The 17,556-nt window shown below is 54.8% G+C and overlaps 1 protein-coding gene across 1 annotated transcript in view; it reads right to left on the bottom strand.

Moving 5' to 3' along the window:
* The window catches only part of Fgf18 (fibroblast growth factor 18), a 30,434-nt gene extending 13,777 nt beyond the window's left edge, over positions 1-16,657 (bottom strand). Inside the window, exons 1-3 of the mRNA XM_021635625.2 lie at positions 15,901-16,657; positions 15,691-15,727; positions 2,598-2,778 (exon numbers count right to left, since the gene is read on the bottom strand). Coding sequence (XP_021491300.1) covers positions 2,598-2,778; positions 15,691-15,727; positions 15,901-15,932 — 250 coding nt within the window. The 5' untranslated portion in view covers positions 15,933-16,657. The remainder of the gene's footprint in view (positions 1-2,597; positions 2,779-15,690; positions 15,728-15,900) is intronic.
* Positions 16,658-17,556: the final 899 nt, after the last annotated feature.

Below are 17,556 nucleotides of genomic sequence, written 5' to 3'. Positions count from 1 at the left end.
GGTACAGCCCCCTGAGATTGTGGGGGGATGGGAGTGTCTCATGGGCAGAACCGTCCCAGGTCTCTGGCTGATCCAAGGGCTTGGGTTCTAAGTTCTTTGAGTAATAGAGTGACATTTTGGACTGGTAGACAGGAAATGGCCCAAGGGGTCAGACTCAGAGACTCAGGCTATAAGAACAGGTGCCTCAGTCTCAGCCATGCTAGCTGCTCCATGGAACCTTGCTCTGTGCTCAAAGCACCTTCCAGAAAGTATTAGGATGAAGAAGCAGCAAGATCAGACGGCAGACAGACCAGGGGTCCTGTACCCAGCAGAGGCCAGTCTTAGACGACAGACCCAGAGCTGAGGATTCCAGGTGTGCCCTTGGCATCTGCCGTACTTCTTGCTCAGCAGATGACACAAGGCCGTGTGGTCAAGTGGGTATCGAAAGTCTCTGGGGACCAGACCCAGCCTGAGACAGCAAAGCAGATTCTGAAGTGCCCTATGTCCCGCTGCCCCTCCCCCCAGCAAGGCAGCTCCTGGTGCAGAGAAGCAGCCCATCCCTCCTGCCCTGCGTGGTCACATAAATCACCCTCCCAATAATATTTGTATTGATCATCTAGATTGGAAGCCTCAGTGGGCTCCATTGTCTCACTTCCTCTCCCAGGGCTCACAGATGGGGTCTCCTAGACTCATCTGCGTTTCTAATGGGACATTCAAATGGAACAGCAGCAGCCTGCAAGGCCCCATGCTGCCCTGGGTGTTGGGGGGGTTGGAAGATCATGTAAACATGTTCCTCGATAGGGCAAGAGTTTTTGAAGACAGAAGAGCAGCATGCCAGGCTGATTCTAGAAACCCAAAGCAGGCTTCCATCAACAGCACCTGGGCGCTGGTCGGAACCTCGTTGGCTCGGACCGCACCCTGACCCATGAGTCTGCGAGGACATCTAGACAGGACCCCTCTCCCAGAAAGCCAAGTGCATGTGGCTAATCCAAGCCTGGAACTTCGGACAGAGAAGGCAGAGTGCTGGGAGAAGATCACAGAGTGGCCCAGTTGAGGCAGAGAAAAGTCAGAAGGCCAACAGCCTCTACAAAGAGGGTGAGCCCTGATGGCTCCACTCCCTCCCCAGTCCCTGCCTCCTATGTCAGGGTATGGACAGATGGCTCAACCAGAGTCTGACACCCCCCCCCCCTGCTGTAGTACTCTCCAGCCTGGAGGGGCCAGAGTGAGCTCCCAGGACACCCCAGGAGGGCACCTCCTCCCGCCTGGCCAGCCAGCTGCCCCTTTCCTGGCAGCACTGGGCAGAGGATCCCACGGAAAACTAGCACCTGGGTCTGCCCTGCACAGCCCAGCATCTGGGGGTGCCCCCCACAAGAGCCAGGGGGCCTGAAACCTGTGAGGAGAAGAGACCATGGGGAAGGAGATAGACCAAAAAACAAAGAGAGAAAAGGGTTCGAGACAGGAATGGGAGAAAAGAAGAGGATCCATAAGGAATAACTGTGCAGGAAGAAGCAGGGAAGGAGGCAGCTGGCCTGGAGGTGCTGGGGCCCAGGACCCAGCCCAGGCTGCCCAGCCTGGCCCAGCCCCCAGTGTGGTGCAGCTGCCTCACTCAGGGTCCTACCATGAGGTCAGTCCTGCCCTGGGGCTGTGGGAAAATAAATGGTGTCCAAGATAAAAGGTCCAAGAAATTATTTGTCTTGTTGTCACGTCCTGATGGCAATGGGCAGGGGCCGACGGGGCACCATCCCAGAAAGGCTAGCAAGGCTGGCAGGCTCGGCACACATGCAGGACCCCATCCCCAGCCACTGCCTCGAGAACCTGGGCCCAAGTAGGCAGAAACTGAGGACGGGTGCATCCCAGAGATGGCCAAGGACCAGGAGGCCTCCTGGCAGTCCCAAGCCTTTCCTGTCTAGCAATTTTAAATAAAATATCTGCGTGTTAAGTGTTTGCCTAGCATCTGTCTTGGCTGAATGCTCTCCAAAGCGCTAAGGAGGTGGAGTTATGTCTGCTCTGTTCATTGCCCAGGGCTTTCAGGGGCTGGGACTTAGAATCCCAGGGTCCCTTTTCTGAGCCTCTGCAGCAACAGAAGGGGTGTAAGGGTTCCTCAGCCCTCCAGGAAGACTGAGCTGTTCCCAGGTCAAGAGAAGGTCACAGGGCCCATGGTCCCAAGTTGTGAGTAAGCATGTCTTGTGGGTGTACAGCTTCAAGCTTAAACACACACACACATGCACATTTGCATACACACAGATGCACACTCCCACATGCATTCATGGAGATGACTCCCACGGCCTCCAGAGCGTCCAGAGAGCATGGCCAGAGGCTTCCAGCCCACAAAGCAGATGAGCCTGGGCCAGAGGGAACTGTGGTGCAAGGTGCAGCCACTGACATCTGGGCATTCCCGCCTAAGCCACCACCTAATGGGACACTTTTTATCCAGTCCTAGCTTCTTAAAGAGGCAGTAACGCCTCCCCATTTTACAGACAGAGAATGTGAGGCCCAGGAGGGCTACTGCTAGGTCCAACACCATGTATCTGGCACAATACAGAGCCGGGATCTGAATGGGGACTCTCCAAGGCTGGGGAGAGTGTGTGCAAGGGGTACGGATAGGGTCTGGCACATACCATACTTGTCCCCGTCCTCGCCACGGGCACTGATCCTACGGCCCAAGACTTGAATGTGCTTCCCGCTGGTCCTGCTGTAGAGCTGGTACAAGCGCAGCTGCTTCCGACTCACATCATCTCGAGCCCGCGTCTGGTTCTCCACATGGATGCGGAAGTCCACGTTCTCCTCAGCCACCAACACCTATGCAAGGGGAGGGGAAATGAATGGTAAGAGAGAGCCCTGTCTCTGCTCTGCACCCCCCTCAGGCCAGGCCTCACTTCACAGACACCGCAGCCGAGGTAGCTGAAAAACCATGAAACGGTTGGGCCTGGGTATGCATATAGCTCTCGGCACCCGCGCACACCTGGTGTTTTCTGTGACCTCCCCATGCAGGTTGCTCTGCCTCGGTTTCCCTTTCAGTACAGACACCTCTCCCCCCATCCCAATTGCATCCAGGACTGCAAGGAGCGCCTGAGCAACTAGGCCGAGATCTGACATCCATGGGACTGCCGGCAGACGCAGGGACACAGAGCAAGGAAGGGATGGAATGAGAAATCTCAAGTACTGGCCAGTGGGCCGGAGTACAGCATGCCACCTCCCCCAGACCTCCACAGGGACCCATCACGCTCATACCATGGCCCTGGCCCGTGTCCCAGGCCTCTGGTTTCTATCCCCCATTGTAAGTCCATGGACCTCGTGCCATTTAAATCCCATCAGCCGTACCCACTGGGAGGCCTTCTTAGGTTGCACCCACATTCACTGCTCCTTTCCCTCATCAAAAGTACAGCCGCCCACCTGAACAGTCTGTGCCCATCCTGCTCATCCTCCTCCATTTTTGCCCTGCTAATAACCCATCCTCCACTCAACAAAGCCCATCCTCCCCGTGCACACTCCTCAGGGATTCCTCACACTCAAACAGCAGTCCTCGCTAGGGCTTCCAATCCCGACCAGTAGCCCCTGATGTTTCCTTCCTCCTCCTCCTCCTCCTCCTCCTCCTCCTCCTCCTCCTCCTCCTCCTCCTCTTCTTCCTCCTCCTCCTCCTCTTCCTTGACAGCCATACTGCTTTACCTTTAAAGGCTCTGGAACCTTTCTAATACTCAGCATACACCAACCTCAGGACCTTTCCACGGGCTCTTTCTTATGCTCTGATGCCCTTTCTCGGCTGTCTACACTCATTTCCCTCAGGTCTCTGCCCACTATCACCTCAAACAGGCCTCCTTGGACAGCCCTAACCCTGACACTCTCCATGCTACCACTCTGCCTTGAGGTTCTTTCTAACATATGTGACTCGATAAACCATCTACATACTCAGCTTCTGCCAGTCTGCTCTGAATATGCTGGTGGTACCATGGAAGCCAGAGTGCTCTCTCTCTCTCTCTCTCTCTCTCTCTCTCTCTCTCTCTCTCCTGCGCTGGCAGCACAGACACCCAAGCGCTTGTTCAACAGATGAGTGAGTGAGTGAGTGAGTGCATGAATGAATGAATGAACGAACACATTAAAGTCCTGCCATGCCATTAAGCATTGAGCAATATTTATTTACCAGGGCCTGCTAGTTAGATGCACGGCCCATCCCATCTTATAAACCAGAACAGGTACCGAAGCACAGTCAGCATCATGGGTTTGTTCTGTGGACTCACCAAGTCTGGCACAGTGCCAGCACACAGGACCCCAGTCCCAGGAAAGCATCACCCAATCAACCTTTACTAGAGCTCTCTGGACCCCAGCTGCCCAAGCATGCCCCTCAGCCTCTCACTGTGCCTCAGTTTCTTCACAATGAACACGATGAAGCCAGCACCCACCTCAGGGGTTGCTACGAAGACTAAATGCAAAAGGCAACAGGGCAGCTACTTCCACAGCTGAGCAAACACCAGGACTTTTGACAGGACTCCAAAGTGAAGCTCAGCAGAAATCGAGGTTCACAAATGTCCTCTCCGCAACCACTACGTGCCTCCCTCCATTTCTACCAGCAAGATGGCCAGCCCACAGTACCAGGAACTGCCTCTCTTCCAGGACATCCAGGGAGGAAGGAGCCCAGGGCCCTGGCAGCCCATACCTGGAGGGCATTTTTTTTTTTCTGGAAGACCCCACACTTGGGGCCATTGACCTTTCTGGAATGATTCCTGGAGTCAGTTTAGTCCTGTCCCCTCCCCCGAAAGTAGGCACAGTATCCCTGTCCTCCATCACTCCTGCTCTCACAGGAGTCTATTGACTAGAGGTCAAGCCAATCTCCTCACCCCCAGTTCCCATGGGGCACTTCCCTGCCCCAAAAGCTGGCTTTCTATTAATGATTTTCTTCCTGGCCCACTGGACAGAAGCAGTGGAGTGACCCAGGGTCAACAAGGTCTATTGGGTGGCCCTGCACCAGGATGTGAGGATATAATCCATCTTGCCTAGCTTCCACCACTTCAACCATGCTCTGGCCAGGTCAATCCCTAGGGAAATAGCGGGCGGCCTCTACCGGAAACTGGGGCCTGTCTTCTAGAAAGGATGGATATCCTATCAAAACCTTTGCTGGGCTCAGGGCACCGGCCCCTTCTACCTGCCATTAGAAGCTTGCTCCAGAGATACCCTCCCGACACTGCAGGATTTGGACACGCTATTGTCCCCAGAGTTCAAATAAATCAGGCTCACCCCTGGGCATTATCTTGTCCCCAGGAAGCAATCAGCGATGCTTGCCAACTGACTGGTCAAGAATAAGGCATACCTGGAAGCCAGCATCAAGCTTTCCTCTTCCCAGAAGAGAGAAGCAAGATTTGTCACCCTGCAGGAGCCTCACATTGCTTTGCTCCAGGTGCCCTGCTAAGAAGACCGTAGGCATGGTCCTGTTGTAGCTCCATCAGCTTCCAGAGCTATGGAATACCAGGGAGCCAGAAGAACCCATTTCCCAAGCAGGACCTTGAGACCACCTCTCAAGAGCCACAGGGTATGGGTACACAGAATTCCGGGCTCCGCAACCAGGCTCACGCAGTGCAGGCTTGCCTTGGGAGAGTCACTGCCTCTGCTTTCTGGCTGAGTGAGTGGCAGCTCTCTTGGCTATCGTGTCTAAAGAGCGGTCTGCCTGGCAGACACATCTCCAAGCTCACAGCAATAGAAGTCACAGCACATTGTCTAGATTCATAGAGAATGTGGCCCCACCTCCCCCAGTGCCACATTTATGAGTGATCCCTGGTCAAAGTGGGCTCTCCATAGTGGGTAACTGTTAGTGTCCATTGCAGCCTAAGACTACAAGCACTCCCAACGTGGCCCTTCCCCTTGTCCTAAAGATTGGGCTCTGGTGGAAATAATTGCTCCCCAGTCCAGGAACTGCACATGCGCAACAAGGGCCCTATAGGCTTGGATCTCATTCTGATCTTGGGGTCTCTCAAAGCCTCAGCCTAAGAACACCAACAGGGTGCTCGGCAGACAGAGCCCACACGCCCCTGCCTGCTTCCTGTCTTCATTTAGAGTGCTTGCAGTTCAGGGGAGATGCTCCTTTCTACTCAGAAACCTGACAGGCCCCAACTATCCAAGCACAATATTCAGGAACACCCAGAAGTCCAGCCCCTGCCTGCACTCCAAGCCTACGGCTCCCTCATCTTGTCGATAATCTGACCAGTAGGAAAAGGGGTTCTGCCAGCTCCCATAGACCAATCAAGGTATCCTATCCCACAGGGATACCTGCCACCCACCACCCACCACCCACCACTGCCTTCCTTGAAGGCTTCAGTCCTCTGGCTCTGAGAAGCACGTTTGGGAGCGTCCCCATTCTCCTCAGACCACATTATCATCTCCCACAGATCAGCATCAAGGTCCAGGTCACCAGCACAAACCTCCGACAACAGAATAAGAAGTAGAACTATTTGACCTGCAGGTTACCTAGCTCCAACCACAATGACTGACCTACTAGAGCTTTTTACCCTCAGTTTTCTTGTCTGCAAAATGGGAATTGTTTATAGCATTTACCTTGGGAAAAATTACATTAGTGGCAACAGCCATTACATTCTTTTCTTTTTTAAGACTTGCTTTATAAACAGCCATGGCGTGTGTGTGTGTGTGTGTGTGTGTGTGTGTGTGTGTGTGTATAAATGCTGAACTGCACGTGTAGAAGTCAGAGGACAACCTTGGGTGTCAGTCCTTGCCTCTTACCTCTTGAGGCAGGATTCTGTTATTATCCTCTGCTGTATACACCAGGTTATCTGGCTCATGAGCTTTGGAGATCCCCCCACTCTACCTCCTGTCCTGCCACAGGAGCACTGAAATTACAGACACACTGCCATGCCCAATTTTATGTGGCTTCTGGGGATTCAAACTCAGGTCCTTGCGCTTGCACAGAAAACACTTCATTCACTGAGCTGTCTCTCCACACCAACAGCCATGTTTTGTTTTGTTTTGTTTTTAATTCCTACTATGGGTGACTTATCCTATACAATCACCAGAGTGATGTCATAAAGAGAAATGATGTTCGTCCCATGTTAAAGTTGGGAAAAGTGAGGCCAGGGGGTGGTCGCATCATTCATCCTATGTCACGGAGTTAGAGGAGAGAGGACTAAAAATGCAAACACAACTTCCCCTGCGTCTAGAGTTGGAGCTCCCAGACACTGCATCCACACCTGTAACCATTTCCTCTTGCTTTTCCCACCTCCTTCCCAACAGTGTCCATTATCAGTGTCCATTTCAGCTGTGCCTAGTCAACGAGGGACCAAAAATATTAAATGGAAAATTCTAGACAGGAACAACTATGTTTCTAGTTCAGTGCTGCTATGAGTCAAGAGTATGATGAAACTTCATACCATTCTTTGATAGAGGTGTCCACGCTGTATCTGCTACTTCCCACTGATCTGCCTTGCCTTACCTACCCCAGCGTCTTAAAACCTCATGTTATCCATGTCCATCTCGAGGCTTTCTGCCAGGGGTGAAGGGTCTCTCTGGCCCAAAAAGGATGACCCACAGGCTTCAAGCAGTAGCAGGAGACCAGAGCTTTTAGAGCTCTTCCAAATTCTGGGTTCGAACCCAAGATTTCAGGCCTTCTAAGAGTAGACCCCAGTGAAGTCAGTTCCCTTCTCCACTCCAAAAGAAAGCCTTCCAAATGCTTCCTCGAAGGCAGCCTGGACTCCAGCCTGGAGTCAGCTGCCAGCTCCATCAGTGAAACTCACACTGGCTGTGAATTCCCAGGCATATACTAAGCAGTGAGCTTACTCCTCACCCAACCTGAGCGAGTGTAAACTATACCGTCCCTGTGTTCCCAGTGACACGGGGAGACACAGAGAGGACAAGGGACTTGCCAAGGAGCACAGGAAGGACACGGCAGATTCAAGATCGGAACACATTCAGCTCTGAAGCATTAGTTTCCTCCAAGTGCCCTCTTCCTGCAAAGGGGAATAAGGCGGCCCCTCCCAGCCCCTTCAAGGCCCCATCCTCCTGACAGCCTAAGCTTATGGCCTCTCCCATCATGCTCCCCACATCCGCTACACTACAGCCTGGATAGACAGTGAGCCCGCCGAGGGCCTTTCCCCACCCCCCAGCCTGTCCATTAAGCTCTCAGGGCCATCAATGTATTGATTGGCAGGGCCAAGCCATCAGCATGGGCGGGGCACGGCAGAATGGGGGCGGGGCCCAAGGTCCAGCCTCTCTCTCCCCATACATCAGCCTTCTCCATACTGATTGTCAATATGGGACAGGTAGTCAGTCCCGGAGCCAGCCTGAATAGGAACAGGACTTGTGCAGACTTGAGGTCTTTTTCCCTTCTCCTTCCCCCTGCTAGCATCTCAGTATCACTCCCTCTCCTTGAAGTCACAGGCAGAGGTAGTCATTGATCCCAGGAGATGAAAAAAAAAAAACATCTCCTTTATTTTCTGGTGTCCAGAGCCCATGAGGACCTCTTCCATCAGCCCACTCCTGAACATGATGCCAGCAATCACAACAGGGTCGGCAGCACACTGAATACACAATGCTCTTCCCTATGTCCAGGAGGTGGCCTGTTCCAAGCACCTTGGTGACCTTACATACACACTCGCCTGCACGTTCACAGCACACTCTTCCTCTGGCCAACTGCTCTGACCCAGGTCCAGTTTTAGGGTCCCTCACCACAGAACCCACTGTCCTTCAAGCTCTGTTCTCCACCATTATCCCTCAGTACCTGTTACCTGAGGGCTCAGACAGCTGTATGGACCCTTAGCGGCCCCGCACCTGGCACAGAGGCAATGGGCACAGGAACTCAAGCCCCACTCCAGGTCCCCAAGCCCTCTGCTCACTGAGCTGAGAGTCCAGCCGGTACCCAGAGTTTGCAGCCGTGGTCTGCCCTCCCCTGGATTTGTAGGGATAAGTGCAAGCTTGGTGGGCAAGCAGGCCTCAAGACATCCACCGCTGAGAGTTGGAGCTCTGATCCACTTAACAACTGCAAAGAGCCTGGCGGCAGGCCAAGGGCTCCCCCAGGGAATCACAGTCCCCCTCCCTGCAACCCCAGGGGTGAGGCTGCATCCTGGCGCTCCATTAATGATGAGTACAGAGGGGCTACACCATCCTCCCTGTCACACAGCGAGTGTCCAAGCCAGGGTGGGAGCAGTGGGCTGAGAGTCTACCCCAGGCTCTTTCCTGTCTCGGTGAATTCTAGCAAAGAATGCAGTTGGTCAAAGACAGGGACCAGGTACCGTGGGATCCCAGGACAGACGGAGGGGCACAGGTAGAAGCAACCCAAAGTGCTCACCTCCTCATGTAGTACACTATGGGAAGGCTGAAGCCTTGAAGAACAAACCCAGCTGGGGGGTGGGGGGGGGCAGGCATACATCAGGTATTCCATAAATGCCCATTAGTTGTTTGGCAGTAAAGAACAGTACCATACTTGAGAGTCTACTGAATACATGGTCCAAGATACGATCTTCATTATTCCTATCAGTGAGTCTGGGGAATGCATGAGGATTTCTGCTGTGGTCATTTTGGCTTTTGAAACAGGCTCTCACTATATATCCTGGGGCTGATTCACCGTCCTGCCTCAGTTTCCCAGTGTTGAGTTACAGGCGAGTGCTGCCATGTTCAAAGCCCTGGAAATAGGATAATTAATCCCTGTTTATAAATGATGAGGAAGCAGTGACTCCAATAGGTTTAGGGTCTTGCCCAAAGCCATGCACCTTCCTGAATGTGGAATAACATGCTGGCCTAAGTTTAAACCTCCACCACCAACGGACCAGAATACCTGCTGTCTCTCCTCCGAGGGGCACGGCTTTCCTTGCTCTTTCTAGCATGTGGCAGCACATGGCGTACCAGGACACAGCATATAATTGACCAGGCAATTACAAGTATTCATTTACTTGTTATGTGTTGGCTTCTCTCTATATATAATAACTCTTATTTAGCTCTCACTGACCCTAAAGGGAGTACTTCACATTAGCCTACTTTACAGATATACGGGAAACAGAGGAGCAGGTGATTGCCGGTCACAGATCATGGGCTAAAGAGCCACAAAACTGAAACCGAGGCCTCTCTGCTGCCAGCACCTGTGCATGGGGTCCCATGGATACTTCCGATGCCCTGCTCCTACCCAGCTGGATAAATCCAGTAGAGCAGCGGTTCTCAATCTTCCTGATGCTGCTTTAATATAGTTCCTCATGTAGTGGTGACCCCCAACCATAAAATTAGTTCGTTGCTACTTCATAACTGTAATTTTGCTACTGTTATGAACTGTAATGTGAATTTTTTTTTTTTTTTTTTTTTTTTTGCAGATATTGGTTTATCAATGGGGTCACGACCCACAGGCTGAAAACCACTGAGGTAGAGCAAAATCTCCAGGGCTGACTGAGTGAAGGTAAAGATTAATGATGCAACCTTGGAGTCTTTGTCTGGTGGCCCTCAGCTGATCAGTGCAACGTCTCTGGCCACATCATCAACACGGCAACATTTCAAATACTACTTAGATGTCAGAGCCTAAGAACTACCAACCAGCCAGACCACAGCCTGAGGGGCCGCTTACCCAGTGATGTTCCAGAAAGAATTCCCACACTCAGGCCCAGGGTGTGGCAGCAGGCCTAAGATCATCCTAAGGCCAGGTGCCTCTCCTCCAGCCCTGGACTATTAGCAAAGATGTCCATGTACCCTTTACCCAGGGTTCTGCCACGGGCCTTTAAGCAGTTATGCCAACAGCATCAGAGTTAACAGCAAAGGACACACACAGGACCATCACAACAGCCCTTGTTCATCACACACACACACACACACACACACACACACACCCCAGGAGGAAGCAGTACTAGATAATATACCTGACAGGTGAGACAGAGGCAGGCGAGAACAGTCCTAGGACCAGAGACACAGCAGCCAAGCCTAGAAATGCCGTCTACCCCCTTAGAAGGCAGCAATCACTTCACTGGGGGTTTTGTTTGTTTCTTAGGAGGAGAGGGTGGTATTTTTGTCAGTTTACACATACAGATGCTAAGCCCCAGGGAGGTTAAGTAACTTGCCCCAAGGTCACACAGCAAACAGAAGGCAGATCCACAGTCTGAGCCAGGCTCTCTGCAAGTCAAGCCCTCGGGAGGCCTTTTAACCTGGGCCCCGGAGTCTGGCATCCAGAGTCGCAGCCACAGCTCTGCTTCCCTCTTACTGTGTGACCAGAGGCCAGTGACTGTGTGCCCCTGAGGTCCTTGTTCTTCCTCTACAGCACTCCCTAATCCCAAGCCAGCTATGAGCTACTACTTGAATAGCGTAAGACAGAGACACCCAGGGAAAACAGCCGGCTTGAGCTGTTGTCCGCAGCCTGGGGGGTGGCCCCCCTCTGTAGCAAGGTCAAGTTTTCTGCTACATGGCCAAGTCAGAAACAAAACGTTTCACACCAAAAAAAAAAAAAAAAAAGAAAAAAGAAAACCACAAAAGGGGATAGATGGCTCCTCCCTGTTCCCCTTCAGCCTCCCTTTGGGGGCCTACAGACCCACAGAGCTGTCCCAGTGTAAGGGAGGAGGCTACACCTGTGACTCTGACAGACTGCCCCCAGCCCACTGACACTGGCTGTGCCAACCACCAGAAATTTAAAGAATCCACCTCCTTATCTCAAAGCAAGTGGGTGACCTTCCCTGGCTGCAGGAATGCTGGCAGCGTGCCCCACCCCTCCCCTCTCTCTGCCCTGGGAAGGAGGGCTTGGAGAAAGCATTAAGTCTCCTATGACACACAACACACCCCCAAAGCACCCCCCTCTAGCTCTGGGGCCCTCGTAGAGCAGCACTTTCCCAGGAGCGTGGGGCTTCCTGACAGGGACGGAGGTGGGGTGGGGCAGCTGTCGCCCACTAGAGTCACCCTCGTGAGAATCTAAACAGGGCTTCCCACTAAGGACCCCAGCATGCCTCCTGGGACTCTTTCCCCTACTAGCAAATTTGAGGATTCCTTCTGGAAGAGATAGACTTAATACAAGATCTTAAATCCAGATTCTCGGCTTCTAGCCAGGGCCCTGAACAAATCCTTTCCTACCTAGTTGTGTGTATGTGGGAATATGACTCCATCCTCCTCAGCTTCCTTGTAGAAAGCTGGAAGGATTAGAACAGCTTACCTACACGAGACATCTTAAATTCTAAGGAGCAGTCTCTTTTGCACCTAGGCAAGCCTCTTCCCAGGAAGTGGAAGAAATGCCACAATGCCAGGAGCATCTGGCAGTGTGCCCCTCTGAGGCTAAGGACTGTCTAGGTCTCACTCCCAGGGCCAACAAAAAGCAGGCTAAGTGTTGAATGGAAATGCAATAGACTGGACCAGTGAGTGATGTTGCTTTGAGATATTAAAAGTGCCATCCAGGGGCTGGAGAGATGGCTCAGCAGTTTAGAGCACAAAATGTTCTCCCAAAGGACCCTGGTTCAATTCCCAGCACCCACATGGCACCTCACAACTGTCTGTAACTCCAGTTCCAGGGGACCTGACAGTCTCACAGAGACGTGAGTACAGGCAGAACACCAAATGTACATCAAATAAAAATAAACAAATTATTAAAAGCACCATCCAACAGGATAGCTTTCCATCCTCCAAAGGACACTGTCCCCTGGCCTCTACAACCTGGCCGGCATAACAGAAGGGTCTAAGCCTCAGTAAGGAGTCTAGGCTCTGGTGGTCAAGCCTGAGTATGAAGGGAACTCCAGACTCCAACATCTCCTGGTGAAACGGAAGTAGCTCTGTGGGAAGAACAAGGGGCTAGCAGGAGGGACAAGAGGCTGGAGGAAGCCCCCACCCCCACTCCCCTTGCTCTGGCCCGCCTTATGCTAGCCTGTCTGAGGAAGGCAAGGACCTAGTGGAGCCTGGCGGCAGGAACAATGTCAGGCAGGTGCCGGCAGAGCTTCCTGAAAAGCCCAGCCCGGTGTCATTGTCAGAGCTCAGCCAAGTGCAGAAAAGCAATTTACTGGTCACGCTGCCTGCTCCCCGCGGAAATTTTTAAAATTCTTCTGATTTGAGCTATCTGCGGTGTCCTGAGTCGTGTGGAGAAAGGATGAAGGGGTTTTATTAAATTCCCAGCTTCCCACTTCCCAGGGTGGCCCGTGGGTGAAGGCGGGGCTCACCACACTGGTGGTGGGCGGAGGACAGCATCCGGCATAGAGCGTGCTCATGAAAACCTGACTTGGTGGGGGAATCCATTCGGGGCCTGGTGACTGGGGACTGGGAGGAGGGGAGACACCCAGAAATTCCATTGCTAAAACTGTACCAGTCCCCCAAAATAGTAAAGATGGAAGCAAACTGGTTTTTTAGTTGGTAGGTATGCCTCCCTGCGTGGGTGATAATCAACAACGTTTCCTCTGCTCCTATCACACAGCACTTCAACTTAAGGGCCACTTTCACAAACGAAACTAAAACTACTACAACCACAGACAGGGCAAGATGAAGCTGGTGTCCAGGCAGAGATCACCTACTGCAGAGCCCTTCCTCCACTTAGGAAGGCCTTCCGGTCTGCTTGCATCGAAGATATGCCAACTGTCGACGCTCCCCTGCGCCTTGCCCAGGACTACACCTGCTTTCCCAGTATCACACAAACTTGCCTCTGACTGCAGACTCCAGGCAACCCACACCTCTAAAGCCATCTTCATCTCTAACCACTGAGGACCACGCTATTGGTCTCTGAACTGTAAAAGTGAATGTCAGCCTGCTAATCGTTCTCCCTGGTCTTTATTTATTTACCTTTTAGGAATCCTGGGTACTTTAAAAAAAAAAAAAAGTCTAAGGATTACTCTGCGTCTTCTTCCACACACACACAAATTTGCACAGTGTTTCCCTGAGTGGTTTTCAAGGACACCCCCCAGCCAATGCCAAGACTACAGACCAGGGGTTAAAAACACCAGCCCTATGCAGTTCAGACATGGAGGGGCTGGAGGGGACAAAGGGGCAAGAGGAAGGGGGGTGGAAAAGAGGAGGCTCCCTCACCTGCATGGATCCTGCCTCTTGACCTAACCCAAGCGGACCACCCAGCTCTTTCTTAAAGATGCTGGCTTAGTTCTGGCGGGGAGGTGGAGGTGGGAGGAGAGTCCAGACTCCCTCCCTCACACTCCCATCAGAGAACACAAAAGACCACCCGGCAGCCCCTCCCGGCCCTACTTAAAGAAGAACTGAGAGCAGCAAGCCTGTGAAGGCTTGGGCAGCTAGATCCAAGGGTTCCTTTCTGCCTCCACACCCATTTCCTCAGCTCCTGCCCAGGCTCAGGCCAGCCAGACAAGCAGACCCCCTGGAGTGACCCTGGAACCTGCCCTCTGCCTGGGGACTCAGCTGCAGACAGACTAGGCAGCCCATGCCTGGCACTGGCCTTTTCTCTGACATCGACCATTCCCTCCCCCCCCCTTCGTCCCCCACCGCCTTCACCACACAGGGTCACATCTGTTTTGGCAAACAGCCAGTGTTAAGTTACTGACTCCAGTTGTATTGATTCAAGGAGTCACTGGGGACCCCAGCCTGGCCAACAGAAGGAAAGAGCCATCAGTCTGTCCTCCATCTAGCCTTCCAGCCCCGAGTCTCAACTGGTTGCCCTGAGCTCCATGCCTGCCCCAAGGAACAGTCTTCTCCACAGAGAGAAGAAAGGCAGAAGACCTACCAATCAGGCTAGGAACCACAGCAGCGGCTACACACAGGAACCTCCTTATACCAGAAAACTCCAGACAGCTTCCAGAACTCAAAAGGCTACGACCAAGCATCTTCCCCATTAGCCCTGTGAGGACACCTGCCTTTCACGGGGAGGGGGAGGGGACAGAAAGCCCTCTTTTGGCCTATGTCCAGTTTATCCTGAGTCCCCTCCCTTGTCGCTGTAGGTAGGTGGAGGTATTGGGCAGCTGGTGTTTCCTATTCCCCTCTGCCACCCCCCACCCACACCATGCTGAGGCAGCCCTGGTCTGGTTCTAATCGGGGCTGAAGTCGACTCCCTACACCCCCCCTCCTTTCCTTCATTTCCACGGCTTTGGAAGCCAGAGCATTCCAACTGTCTGTGTGCCAAGACCTTCCCGAGTCTGAAAGCTGCTGAAGTAACAGATCAGATTTTAGCAAGTGCTTTCCAGGCTGAGAGCCAAGCCCTCTTCTGATTCACAGAGAGCGAACGGGGACCAGGCAGGCAACAAGCCCTGGGCTGCACCACCTTGGGCAAGGACATGTGGAAGAGAGCGCGGCAGGATGGGGAGCAGTCTCCTCCCTCTCCCTCTCTCGCTCTCTCTCTCTCTCTCCCCTCCCACCCACAGAGTAATTTACAACTAAAGCTCTCTCTCTGGACTCAAAATCCACTCAGTTGAAAACAACCTTTTTGTCTGCAGACACAAGCAGGCTGTAAAGGGACAGAAAAGGGGCAGAAAAAGCCCCTGGGTCCCTACTCTTCGCCAGCTGCGGTCGCGGGTTGGAGTCCCGCACATCCCTTGGGCTGAGCCCTTGGACTCTTGGGCTCTCGCCACCGAGACCGACCGCGGCCGCGACAGCCCGCACTGGCTGGAGCCACGCAGCAGCTCCTAGCCCTTGGCCCGCCACCGCCAGCGCAGGGCGCGCGCGAAGCCGCCCTTCCGCACCCTGGGAACAGGTGCACTGGGCTTGCTGCCCAGGAGGGGTGGGGCACCGAGAGGGGGCGCGGTCCCAAGAAGGGGGGTCGGCCCGCACCTCAAGGAAGAGCGCGCGGGGGGTGGGAGACGACGACAGGACTCACAGGAGCCCACGTACCTGAACCTGGAAGCACAGCAGTAGAAAGTGTAAACACCTGCGGGGAGAAAGAGGGAGAGGCGGTCAGTAGGACCCGAGGGAGGGGGCGCGGACGGACAGACAGACAGGCAGGGAGAAAGTCACGCGAGCAGACGGGCGGGCAGACAGACAGAGCCACACGCACAGGGACAGGCATCCAGGCGGGGCGGCCAGGGCCGGGCGGGTGCTTACAGGCAAGTGCAGGCGGAGGGCGCTGAATACATCGCGGGGCGGGGGGGGAGGCGGCGGCTCCTAGCCCAGCCTGCACATGTCCGCTCCGCGCGGCCGGGACCGGGCGCCTCCGCCGCCGCCGCCGCCGCCGCCGCCGCTGCTGCTGCTCCCTCCTCGCCGGCTGCTTCTGCAGACTCTGCTGCTCCGGGGCGCTCCGCGGCGCGCCCTGCGGCATCAGCGCCCCGCGCGGCTCCTCCCGAGCGCTGCGCCCTCCGAGCCGGCGCGGGGGCTGCGGGGAGACCGCGGTGCGGGAAGACGCTCGGCCGGTGCGGGGAAGCTGGCCCGAGGCGGGCGGGAGGGCCGTCTGGGCGTTCGCGGGACGCGGGCTGCCGGCTCAGTCCAGGGGAGGCATGCACGGCGGGGGCTGCGGCTGGGGCGCCGCGGCCAGGGCGCGAGGCTGGCGGGGCCGGGGTCAGCGCTCCGGGGCTGGGGCGCGCGGCTGCAGTGCGAACGCGTCACGGCCGCTCCGTCTGGGCGCCCGCCGGCTCATGTCTCCTCCTCCGTGTCTCTCCGGCCGTGCGCATCGCCGCCTCCCACCGCTGGCGGCGGCCGGGGCGTTTTCTACGCGCGGGCGGCGAGGGGGCGGGGGGCCGGGGGCGGGTCCGGGCCCGCGCCGGCACAATGAGGATGCGGGGCCCGGGGTCTCCCCCCTCGGGGCGCGGCCGGACGGGCGCTCAGCGCGGCTGGGTGCGCCGCGCCCACATCAAAGCCGGCACTGCCTGCTCGCCTGCCTGCCCTGCCTGCCGCGGCTTCTCCACCGCCTCCTCCTCCTTCTGGCGGCTCAGGGTTGGAGGGGAGGCACTCGGGCTGTCGGCGATGGGACTGGCCGTTCAGCAGGGCAGAACCCACGAATCTGGAGCTGAGGAGAGCTGGAAGCCGTCGAAGCTCTGCGCCACAACGCTAATATTGGCTGAATGGAGCAGGCGGGATTCCCAAAGAATCCAGTTAGGAGCAGAGCGTTCCCCCTCCCTCACATTTGCCGTTCGCATTCACATCCACTAGTGTTTGGAAGCAAGGCTGAGGCCCGCCCGGTGGGATGCCTCAACTGAAAGGAGTCCTTTACCCTTGCCCCGAGGCCACGGAAGACAGTGGCTTTTTCCAGACGCTCCCCACCAACACCGACACCACGGGACCGACACCCAAGCGAAGCCTTCTTCTCTTCCCGCCCCTGCCGTGGAAGATAGGAAGGGCTCAGGGGCGTCTCTCTCCCTTCCCCCGCTCTGGGACTCTAAGGTCGCTTCTAGGGATTCCAGCTGTGTTCGCTAGTGGGTGACCTGGTTTCTGGAAGCACACGGCTACCACCTAGCGGCACCAAAGTGTCGCTGTAACCCCAGCCCTGACCAGCCACATGCCTGAGAGTAGCCAGGACTATGGTCAGCGCTCACTCTAGGGCCTCTTAGGTTCGCACACTAAGCAGCTTGTTTTCTTGCCCTTGGTCACCCACCCTGAACTTTTTCTGTCCTTCCATTAACCCCAAAATGTAGATATTGTTGTCCGAGGCCTGCCACATTCTGTCTAAAGTCTGGGTCAGCCAAGTTGCTCTGCTTTGGACTGGTGCTAAGACAAACAGGTCAGGGTGGGCAAGAAACTAGAGAACAAGCTCAAAATGCAGAACTC

This window comes from Meriones unguiculatus, chromosome 11 (assembly GCF_030254825.1).
Source record: "Meriones unguiculatus strain TT.TT164.6M chromosome 11, Bangor_MerUng_6.1, whole genome shotgun sequence".
Taxonomy (NCBI): domain Eukaryota; kingdom Metazoa; phylum Chordata; class Mammalia; order Rodentia; family Muridae; genus Meriones; species Meriones unguiculatus.
This window is presented reverse-complemented; position numbering and strand designations above follow the sequence as displayed.